This window comes from Penaeus japonicus, unplaced genomic scaffold, assembly GCF_977035675.1.
Source record: "Penaeus japonicus unplaced genomic scaffold, GWHDUDI00000001_assembly GWHDUDI00000014, whole genome shotgun sequence".
In the NCBI taxonomy this organism is placed as follows: Eukaryota; Metazoa; Arthropoda; class Malacostraca; order Decapoda; family Penaeidae; genus Penaeus; species Penaeus japonicus.
The window spans coordinates 22,543,162-22,555,542 of record NW_028234416.1 but is presented as its reverse complement, the minus strand read 5'-3'; the positions used below and the strand labels follow the sequence as shown (position 1 = coordinate 22,555,542).

The 12,381-nt window shown below is 33.3% G+C and overlaps 1 protein-coding gene across 1 annotated transcript in view; it reads left to right on the top strand.

The window, feature by feature from the left end:
* LOC122257932 (multiple PDZ domain protein) overlaps positions 1 to 8,986 on the top strand; it is a 618,627-nt gene extending 609,641 nt beyond the window's left edge. The window contains 7 exon segments of the mRNA XM_086543725.1: positions 622 to 654; positions 872 to 904; positions 2,694 to 2,801; positions 3,874 to 4,029; positions 5,697 to 5,849; positions 6,072 to 6,262; positions 6,548 to 8,986. Coding sequence (XP_086399851.1) covers positions 622 to 654; positions 872 to 904; positions 2,694 to 2,801; positions 3,874 to 4,029; positions 5,697 to 5,849; positions 6,072 to 6,262; positions 6,548 to 7,010 — 1,137 coding nt within the window. The 3' untranslated portion in view covers positions 7,011 to 8,986.
* The last annotated feature ends 3,395 nt before the right edge of the window (positions 8,987 to 12,381 follow it).

The following is a 12,381-nucleotide window of genomic DNA, read 5'->3' as shown; positions in this document are numbered from 1 at the left end:
GATGCTACTGATATTAGACAAAAAGTAATTTATTTTTTGTTAGAATTAAGACTTAGGATCTAGATTTCATGTTAACTGCATTAATACCAAATTTAGAAATTAAGTTCTAGACTAAAAGCACCAAAAGAAATTAAATATCTAAGAATAGCTTTTATTTATCAAGTATTGAGTAAAAGAGGTTCTACCATCTTTTGTTTGTTTACTTTTATTATCAGTTATGAAGTTTAGGTAATTCAAATATTATATGATAGGAAAATTTTATCATTCTCATCATTATTTTTATTTCTATTTTTATTTCCCCCCCCCCCTAGTATTATCTCTCTCAATTACAATTATCATTTTATAAATCAGAAAGTCATACAAATTTCTCAAAGGAAATCCTAGACTAAAATCACCTAAAAAAAATGCTTTTGCTTTAAAAGTCGCTTTTGCCAGAAACAAACTTGACAAAGTCTGATGCAATTAGTCTGAGCCATTGATGTTAATGTGACATGAATATTGAGTGTGGAAAGAATAGCCACTGAAATATAACAATATTATCAGATTTATAAATAGAAAATCAGTCATCTGTTTCATGAAAAATGTTTAACATCTAAAACTTGCTGACTCTGACATTTTCAGAAAGGAAATCCTGGGCCAGAGGCAACAAAAGAGGTAGTAAAGATTGATTCTGAATAGAAATTACCGCTGTTGGGAGAGAGCAGTGATATATATTTGAACTCCATGGCAATAATAATTTTCATAGAAATACAAATAAAATTAGTCAGGCTTTTACTGACTATATTTTATAACATGGTTGGATTTAAAAATATGAGAGCAAAAAATCGACAGCACCATTCTGAATGAGTGCACAAATCCAAATTTGTTTCAGAAACCTCCTCCTCCGGCCGAGAGTACAATAGAGGTAGTAGGAAGGTTTCAGCAAGTAAAGCCTCATGTAGCTAGAATGATTTAAACATGGCACACACAGTGCTTATTCTCATTGATGTTGGGAATCGCTTTAAGATTAGAGAGTGTGTGTATAACTTGCAAAATGGGTACAAATTGTGTGTGTGTGTGTGTGTGTGTGTGTGTGTGTGTGTGTGTGTGTGTGTGTGTGTGTGTGTGTGTGTGTGTGTGTGTGTGTGTGTGTGTGTGTGTGTGTGTGTGTGTGTGTTTGTTTGCATTTGTGTGTGTGTGTGTGTGTGTGTGTGTGTGTGTGTGTGTGTGTGTGTGTGTGTGTGTGTGTGTGTGTGTGTGTGTGTGTGTGTGTGCATTTGTGTGTGCATTTGTGTGTGCATTTGTGTGTTTGTGTGTGTGTGTGTGTGTGTGTGTGTGTGTGTGTTGTGTGTGTGTGTGTGTGTTGTGTGTGTGTGTTTGTGCGGTTGTTTGTGTGTGTGTTTGATTGTGTTTGTGTGTTTGATTGTGTTTGTGTGTTTGTGTATGTGAGTAAGTGTGTGTTTGCGTGTGTGTGTGTGTGTGTGTGCATTTGTGTGCTTGTTTATGTCTGTGTGTGTGTGTTTGTGTGTGTGTGTGTGTGTGTGTGTGTGTGTGTGTGTGTGTGTGTGTGTGTGTGTGTGTGTGTGTGTGTGTGTGTGTGTGTGTGTGTGTGTGTGTGTGTGTGTGTGCATATGTGTGTGTGTGTGTGTGTGTGTGTGTGTGTGTGTGTGTGTGTGTTTGTGTTTGTGTGTTAGTATTTGTGTATGTGCCTGTGTGTGTGCTTGTGTCTGTGTCTGTCTCATAAGTTTAAAGATTTGCATAAAATTGATAAATTTGCACATGGTGATACCTAAAGCTTATACATATGCTGCTGGTTGGCAGTTTTAGGGTTGACGGCATAAATAAAGGGTTTGCACTGATGTGTGTAAATACATATATGCTCATGCAATATGTCAAATGATATGGGCAGTGCTGATTAGCACACTGGCAGCTGCTTATTTTGCTTTGAAGCCTTCATAAATTGATTTAATTCTGGGCTTACAGATATAATCTAAACAATGCTTACAATAAACAATATCTGCTGGTGTTTCAGCTTCATATCAAGCAGAAAAATGAAAGTATGTACAGAGGAACCACATGGCTATAGGAAAGCACATTAGACTTTGAAAGAAAAAAGAAAATAAAGAAAAGAATTTTTTTTTTTTTTTGCAAAAGATGTGTTGCATATGAATTTGCTTCTTGTATTTAGATGCCTCAGCTTTTAACGGACACTTTGAACAAATCCGTAACGAGGCATTAGAAAATACCTGACTTTGTGTGGCACTGACAGTCATGAAGTCACTGTTGCAGATGCTTTTTATAGCATTTTGCTCTCATTTTCAGCCTAATAGAGAGTTGGCAGAAAGAGAAAACGTGAGACTTGATGCCAGTAATTGGAAAACAATTGGATACAGTTTAAGAAAAATAAGATGTATATATATTTATATTTGTATTTTTTTTATGAATAGAGAAAGTTCAGGAAATGGAATTCAGTGAAATTAGAATGAAACTTTTTCAATATTGAAAAAAAAAAAAACTTTTTTGTTGTTACAATTTTTAATTCTGTTACAGAGTACTTAATTTTTTTTTCTAGTAGAACAATAATCTGAAAGGGAGTGAAAACTTAGGGCGGACAAAATTTTCTAAATGGGAGATAATGAAGTGGCATCAAGTGGAAAGGAATAGCCCCATAAATACAAAATACTTATTTCCCCCTTTTCTCTTCATTCCCCAAGGACCCAGCAACAGCAGAAATCCGGCCAGGCAGAGAAACCACCATAGAAATTGTGAAGGAGAAGATGGGTCTTGGCCTGTCCATTGTGGGTGGCTCTGATACACTCCTGGTATGTATAAGGTTCTTTGTTCATCTTTTTTTTTTATTTTTTTACTTTTTTTTTTTTATATTACACACATGCACATACATATATATATTTTTTTTAGATATTAAGTAAAATAAAAATCTGATAAAGATGCAGTTATATAAATACAAGAATTGAAGGACGTTGAGTGGTAGGTAAAGTGCAATACTTGGTATACTGTTAATTTGAATGATTTATAGTGATGGAACAAATTAGAAGATATATATTTATTTCCTCTTTCTCTCTTTCTTAAGTTTATTTCGTCATCTTCATGTATATATTTTGTGAATTAGAATATAAAATCACCATTTATATATTCGTCTAAATATCAGAGTAACATTTTCTTTGTTTCTTCTTGCTTCCTTCATGGTCTTGCATCATTCAAGAGAGTAAGTACTTGTAAAGTACTGGCCTTAGCTGGGCATTAGCTTGTAGCTTTTCGTGTGAGCCAAATGAACAACAAGCGCTTTATTGTGGTGTTATTTCGTGTTGCTTTTGTTGAATGAAAGGGCTTTTTTAATGCTTGTAATTTTTTTCATGTTTCATTATGTACCTTGTGACTCTTTGTAATGAATAATTTTTTGAATCGGAAAGAATATATGAGTAGATGCTAAAATATGTAAGAGGGAAAGGGAATAGTATTTATGGTGAATTTTACATTTTTTTATTTTGTTTACAAGTGTGCTTTTGTATGGATATTTTGATGGGGCTAATTTCATAATTTTTTTGTGCTTGATGAAACTCATTATATTGCAGTGTGGCTGACTTTATAGTGGTTGCTGTATTATATTATTGTTATCAGTTCTATACTTAAACACTGTAGTAACTTTAGGCTTATATTCAAAGATATTATTATTGCTGTTATTTTTTTAAATAGATTTTTCAAATTCTCTTAGCATTCAATGTTTTGAAAAGGGAACTGAAGGAACAAGAGTCTCCCTGTCCATTCAGTGATGTTATGACAAAAAATGTAAACATCAAAATATTCAAACTTTATAAAACCTTCTCATATGTTCCAATTATATTACCAAAATATTCATACATTTTATTTTTTTAGGGTGCTATCATCATCCATGAAGTTTACCCTGACGGTGCAGCTGCTAAGGATGGAAGATTGAAACCAGGCGATCAGATTCTTAATGTGAATAACGAGAACTTCAGGGACATAACACACCAGAAAGCTCTTAGTGTTCTACGACAGACACCATCAAAGGTAAAGGAAAATTATTGTAAACTAATCTCTTTTTTTTTTTTTTTTTTTTTTTTTCCTTCTATTTCTTAATACATTGCATACATTTGTGCAATATACCATGAGCAGCTCATGATTTTGTTTGATTTTAACTGTTTCAGACTAGAATTATTTAACTCATGAGAGGAGCTAAAAATTCAACATGGTATCATTTTATCAACTGCACATATGATCAAAGTATTCAAAAGAATTTGATAAAAAAAAAAAAAAAAAAAAGTGCATATATAATTGCTTTTCAATAAGAAAAAAATCTTGAGATATCTTGGCTCTAAAATTTTCATTAACTTAGAAAAGATTAATATGTTTGTGGAAGAAAAAAATTAATGTTAATGTTAATGTTTCTGCCTAAAATATTTTATTTCAGGAATTTTCTCATTTTATGTCATTACTTTTTTGATTTTTAACATTTCTCTTTTTTCATCTTGTACTTTTACATTCTAAGGTTGAATCTAGGAACACTTGTTTTCATAAACTTGTACTTACATTTTCTTCATTTTGCATGTTATAAAGGATAAGGATAAGGTAAAGTTAACAAGAGTTATTTTCCCTAACATACCAACCTTCCTTGGAAAAAAAAAACACTAGAAATCCCAATTTTAGATAATACAGACATCAATCAGTTATTTCATGAAGCTAATTCAAATAAAAAAATAAAATAAAAAATCTCCCATACTCACTTTAAAAAGAAAAAATGTGTAACAGAGTCTTAGAATAGGTCTTGAATATGTAAGTGTTAGTCTGTAAACATGACATTAAAATAATTAACCCATTCGTCACTTAGCAATGTACGAGTCTGTAGTTTGCTATTCCTCCCTAGGTTGCCAAGTGGAAGATCGGATAGAACCCAGTTCTATTTAAGTCCAGTAGTGTTAGCCTTTGACAAAGCACAATTATCATTGGCAGTGTTTTCTCCATCCTAGCAGAATCAGTAAAATTTACGTTTTGTAAAGCAGTTATAGCCCTTTCTTAAGCAATAAGGAAGGTCTACTTCGAAAGCATATAGAATTGAAATTGTAATGTTTAGATCATCTTTTATCTCTTTGCTAGAGAAATAATGCCTTGTGATATGATTTGATAATATGATTTATGTTTAAGTATGATTTTTTTCTGTATACTATATTTTTACATATACAGTATATTCTTGTATTCTGGAAGCTATATTTATAAGCATAGTTTCACCAGTCAAAATCATAATGATTTTATGACAACACAAGCAAAGGCTAGAGAACATATTTTCATGTTAGAGTTTCACATTTCACAGATATAAATTTTTTTCTTTTTGTTTCATTATATATATCATGCTTCATATTTCAAGGACTCGCAGCAGCCCCCACACAACGAATATGAACAAGGAGTATTTCTTGGTTTAAGAGATCACTGCATATATGGAAAGTCATTCTTTTTTCTTTGCCATTTTCATCATTTTCTTCACATCATCCCAATAATTACCAGTCAGAAACTTGTCTTAGAAAATTATTTGAAGCTTAATCTCTGAGAGGCTAAAAGGATAGAAATGTCATCATAGCTTTTTTTCTTTTTTTTCATCTCGAGGCTTTTAGCATCTCTATATCAATATTGATATTTATAATGATTATAAATCTAATGTCAGTGACAATGGTCGTGAATTCCAGGTAAAAATGGTTGTTTACCGTGAAGAAGGAAGCCAAAAGGAAGAGGATTTGTATGATATTATCACCGTCCAACTCACAAAGAAGTCTGGCAAGGGACTTGGACTTTCTATAGTTGGACGTAAGAATGGCCCAGGTGTCTTTATCTCCGATGTGGTGAGTTTGAATGTTATGAATGGAATAACTTAATTTTGAGTTTCTTAATTATCATACATTGCAGCTATGGAAAATTAGCTATCTATGATACATATGTAGATGTATCTTTAAGGCTGTAGTTATGATTTGAAGAAAACTGCAGAATGAAAAGTATATCCTATCCATCATTACAACACACCAGCATTGATTTCTTTTGGAAAACTATACATAACATTTCTATAGGTTCCTGGTGGTGTAGCTGAGAGTGATGGCCGCCTCATGCAAGGTGATCAAATCCTCGAAGTGAATGATAAAGACCTTCGCCAGGCCACCCAGGAGCAGGCAGCTGCTATCCTCAAGTGTGCTCCAGGTTCTGTCAGTATGAAATTAGGAAGACTCAAGGCTGGCAAGAAAGCTAACTCCAATAACAATGCGTAAGAGCTCTCAAATCAATGTTATAATTAATATTAGCAAAATGTTTCTTCAGTTGCAGGATATGATATCTAATGCCTTAGACAAATATTATTGATTGGTACCTAACATTTATTCTGTATTTCCATGGCATACACAGGAAGTAAAGGTTTGTATTGGTACCAACAATGGTCTTCTTCCCTCTTATACTTTTTTTTATTTTTACTCTTGAACTTTGCAAAATAATAATAAACATCACCTCATTCTTGTAAGAGTAAATCTCACTTCCTTAACAATCCCTATTTCAGGAATAACACGTGGCCAGTGACAATAAGTGACAGCTCCCCCGAGGGTAGCACCAAAGTCCCGCCAGAACCCCCTGTCCCCATCCCCCGCACACACCTGCCTCCGCTCATCCAGCCACACCACCTGCCACCCCAGACGCCACCCCTGCAACAGCAACAGCAGCAGATTCAGCCAAAGGAACCCCAGGAAACATCAGGCATCAGGACAATCTTGCTGGAGCGACGTGATGATGGTTTAGGGTTCTCGATTGTTGGAGGTTTTGGCTCCAACCTAGGTGATTTGCCAATATATGTGAAGAGTGTCTTTGAACGTGGTGCAGCAGCTCGTGAAGGATCCCTAAGGCGTGGAGATCAGATTCTTGAAGTGAATGGAGAATCACTAGCTGGACTGACCCATGCAGAAGCAGTATATATTCTGAAAGAAGCAAGGGGAACTGTAGCACTCACCATTTTGCCATCTAAGTAATACCCAGAACTGTTACATTTTTTATTTTTCAATTTTGGTGTTTTTAATAGTTGTGAATGAAGGGCAGTTCTGCAAGACGTATATTTGTTGAGAAATCTTGGCTGCAATGTTTGTATAAGTTGTATCATCTTGAAAATGAAATTGTCCTTGTTACAAAGGCTTCCTATGATTTTCTTTCTAAGCCATGTGACTGTGTCAGATGCTTGATATGATCATGTTTCATTTGTAAATGCTCGCAGGGACTCTTAATGACTTGTCATATATACAGACAGAGTATGAATAAGACAGAAAAGAAATAATTCTTTGATACTGCACCAATGTGTGGCCTTTAGAAATTTAAGGTAGTTTCAAATTAGCCTTGTGCCCACATAAAGAATGGTAATGTGATTTTTTATTTATTTTTTTATTGTATTTTTTCTTGTAAATCCCCTGATTGAAGTGGATATGATAATGAAACTTAAAACCTTAATAGACCCTTCCTTAGACTTTGAAAATTGAAAAAAAAAAAAGGAATCTGAACCTAGTAGACTTGATAGATGTTCTAGAGGTGGATAAGTAAAGATCTGCACCTGCATTAAATTTAAAGATTTGTCTTTGATGTAAAAGAGACGAGAGAAAAAAAAAATGCTATAATGTCTGAGGCAAAAATCTTGTTTAACCTATGTGTAACATTGAGAAATGTATACAGTTTGCACAGGTAACTTTCAGTAAGTCCTATCTCAAGCTGTTTTCATATCCTTGATTGGGTGTGATTATTTAGATTATGTATACATCCAATTTCTTCAGCCAATTGTGAGTTTTACTGCAGTGTGTATATATAATATGATCATTTGCAGTTTTACAGTTTCAATGAATGTAATAGTATGCATACTATTATCAGTTAGTTGGCTAGATATTTTCCCCAAGTCTATTTGGCATATCAGATTCCTATTGGTATTATGTGCAGGCCTAAGCCATTTGTTTTTGATAGAGCACTATCCATAGAGTCTACCATTCATGTTGTTGATTGCTTGATTACAAATAAGCCTTGTTAATCCAAACCAACATGACTGCTTGTTGAAAACTTTTAATTTTATCTTAATTTTTAGATGGATTGCTTAAAGTGATTGTTTTATATTTGTTTTATCAATCTGTGGGTATGAATTATTCTTAGGAGTTTCCATGTTGGGATTAAGAAGGTTTTATAATGCATCTGTTATTGTTATGGATTTTACCTCTTGATTCTGAAACAATAATTTTTCGTAGGGTTGTATTATTCATTATAGAATTTAGAGGAGCATTTCTATGGTGTTGTTGGATGATGATGATGATGATGATAATGCTTCTCTTAGGTTAAGCATAATTAGGGCATTATTTTATAATTAAAACTTACTTTCCACCATGAATTCAGCACTGTGCAATATGGGACTTCAGCCTTATTTGTTTATTAATAGTCCCAAAGGGTATTGCAGTTCTGAAATATTCTAAAACAGTGTTTGGATGTTGCCGACAGAGACTTGTTGAAACTTTGTGTATACTGCCATACTGTAACTTCCCCTGAACAAAGGGAAGGTGATATAGCCATCTTCCCCATAACACCTGACCCCCATGCATCCCCAAAAGCCTCCATAATAGAGTAGCAGGCATGTGTACCATGGACGGTTACTGCTGAAAACCAGGGGCCATCTATCCCAGCATAATGTTTAGTCATGTTTTCATGGTAAACTGACAAAAAGGTATATATATATATATATAAATATACATAACATGATGCTGTATTCTGAGTGGTTGACCTAAATATCTATACTTCACCATGAAACAGACTAACAGCTCATCCACAAAGAATAGAATGAAATGAAATAAATAGATAAAAAAATGTTTACCACAGAAACAGGTTGAGCTTACATAGCACTGTGCAGTCTGTTCCCCAGCTCATGTTAACATCTTTTTATCATCTATGCAATAAGGCAGTAATATGAAATAAAGATTTCTCATTACAAGGCATTTCATTATACCTTACAAATTAATAGATGCATATGTATTAATATACACAAGCAGTTACCCATTAATGACAATAGTTGTAAAAGAAAGAGAAATCATCATCAAATACTGCCTATTCTATGTAAGATGCTTAATATCTCTTCCATTGCACGAACACAAAAAAATCACTACATTCTCAATAATGCTTTTTGTATTTGTAACAAATGCACATATATTGGAGACTGGATATTCTTATCAATTCTGGGCATGTAAGACTTAAATAATGCTGAGGAGAAACAAAGAGTTAATAGGAATCTTGCTGAGAAAATTAAAATCCATCTCTTATTAAATAACCTTCATCCTAACCTACTGTGCCCTGGGGAAACTGGATGCTAACCCACAGGTGACTGCAGCTCACAAAAGATGGCCAGATCATCACAAATCCTAATGGTGTGAAATTACTTTGGACTGACTATTCTGAGTGGTTACATCAAGTTTTGCTCCCATATCTGGAAGAGTGGGTGCTCCTAAATCCAGTCTTTCCATACTTGACAAGATCCCATCAAAAGCTATTCTTCTGGTAAACAATCAAAAGTGCTAAAATATACATTACCTTTCTCATTGGTATTGTGTTGCTCCTTTACGTACATTCTATTCTCCTTCCACAGCTATTGCTCTCAGGAGACCACAGACATTATGCCTAGTACATTGAGAAGAAGAAACAGGAGATCTTATGAAAATTCTCATCCTTTACAGGTTTCTTTCCCAAACATGCAAGCTCTTTTTAACAGCCTCTAAAATATGGCTGATTAGGCATTTCTTCAACAAAATAAACTAGAAAAAAAATCAGGTTGAGCTGCCAATGGTTAGCATAAATTGGCATGGATTGAAACACTGGGATATATATATATATATATATATATATATATATATATATATATATATATATATATATATATATATATATATATATATATATTGATTTATAAAATTATATATATATAATCGACTCAGGAAATCATGGAGCACAGTACCTTCAAGTAGGTGGTATTATGGGCCCAGTGCTGATGAAGCACGAGAAACCAGAGTAATTGGGAGTCACTCCTAACAATTCACAGTAGACCAAATTCTTGCTCTTCATGTTATTGTAGAGTGCCATTGTTGGTTCGGCTGCTTTCAGTCCAAATAAGGCTTTCTACTTGCACTGCGAATCACTCTGGGAGATCCTAGGGCTTGTGTAACCATCTGTTATTATCGTATAATTTTATATAGTTAATTTTTTCTTGACAATATAGTGGTTCATTCACTAGTATTTAATTATCTTTAATTTCTTTATGCCAATCTTATTTTTTTAGAATATATTATTGTCTGGTACATGCATTAGAGTGGATAGTCAAACACTTACTTTCCACTGGATTCCTTACAAAATCATAGTTACTTCATTGACTAAATAATGAAGTAATATTAGACATGGCTTTCACAAGTTTGATTAACTATTTTCAAGGCAACTCGTAGGAATTCCGATAAAGTCTGTGTGCTGGTACTGAAGGTGTTGTAAGGCGTGAGGGAAGTCTGTGCCCTTTTGCCAACTATTTTTAACATCCATGGACTGGATACTTTTCATTGAAGTCATGATCTTCAATAGTTGGGTCGGTTGCTTTTTTTATATATTTTTATTTTTATTTTTTTTTGGCAAATCTTGATATCAGTTGTGGGTTAAGGAAGACCAGTTTCTCTGTGACAGATTTATTGACATACAATGATGATTCAAAATGGTTGCTGTGAAACAACAAAAGCTCACCACACATAAAACATTCATAATTCATTCTTACCAGAAAGGTGGCTTTTAAGTGGCAGTCTCTCTCGAGATTTCAAAATAACAATTTTAGGGGAGGTACATCTAAAAAAAAAAAGTCCTTAAAAAGTAGTCTTATGTACCCTTCTGATAGAAAATGATAACCGCAATTTGACATCTCACATAAAAGTTTAGCAATCCATCTTATGTTTATACATATATTTGAAAAATAAATTAAATTTCTTATACAAGACAAGTCCTTTGCGCATATATAACAAATTAAAGTCTATTTTCTTTTAAACCAATAATTACACTTTCCTATCACATTTTACATAAATATTTCACCACATAAATCTAACAACTAATACAGTGAAATAATATAAATCACAGTAAATATCACAGACAGATAAATCAACTTAACATTTTTCTACTTACTAAAAAAAAACACTTCTAAAAGTATAAATTTACTATAGAACCAATTACTTGTAAAAATATATAAACCTTTAGATAAACAAACTTTTCTGTAGAGGGAAAATAAAGTAGCTAGAGAGAAAGTATAGAAATATCACTGTAGAGGTAGTACCCTACTATCAAGCCTCACTCTGGCCTAGTCCCTCCCGTCACATTGTGTACAATCAAATCCACTAATTATTTCAAGTTTAAATACTTTTCACTTTCATTTTTCAATACTATATAAACCTTGGAAATTGATCTTTCTACATAACAATCTTTGGTTTTGCATTTTACACATCTGTTTGGTCCATCCTGTCCAACTATAGTTTCAACTACTTTTGTTAACATTTAAGTGTTCTTTATATTACTTTCAACAATGAGAAAGTCTCCAATTTTCAAATCATCTTTCTTGTAGAACATGGCAAATACTCTACTTCCAAAATATTTCACTCAAATACTGTATATAGCACCATTTTTTCTTTCTATATTGGTTTCCTGAAAATTCATATTCACATCTGACCAATGCCTTATCAGCTAAACAAACCAATTTTCCTTAATCAGAGCATACAGAATCTTTCTTTCCCTTCTAATTTATCTTTACTCTATACATCTCTAATATGAAGCTGATGGTGGATTAAACCCACATTCGATCTCATGACTGGCATAACAAAGTCGTTTTTTGTCCAAGCATTAACATTTTACTCATTCTTTGCTCTAACAAAATTTGTCCATTATCAGAATTTATGTACTTGGGCATTCCTTTAAAATCAATGAATCTCCGTAAGCAGTTAACACGTGAATTGGTAAACAAGTCATAAGCCACCTCTAAGTGCACTGCTTTAATGTTTAAGCAAGTAAATAACTCTGTACATCTTTTGGACTCTTATCACTACTCCAACTCTAGAGAATGGTGGCTCATAAGACATCAATCAATTCTTTTATAAAATCTGACATTTTCTGTTGTTTAACTTGTGCACTGTACTTCCCACTAAGAACACATCTTGATGTAATACTTTTTATGAAAACTGAAGCCCCTAATATCCACTAGCTCTCTCTTAGTTGAACAAGGATAACATTTTTAGTTAGGCTTCCAATATCTCTATGAATTTCTTCAATTATCAACTTTGATATTACAGATTCTTTTTCCAATATGCAGACTGCAGT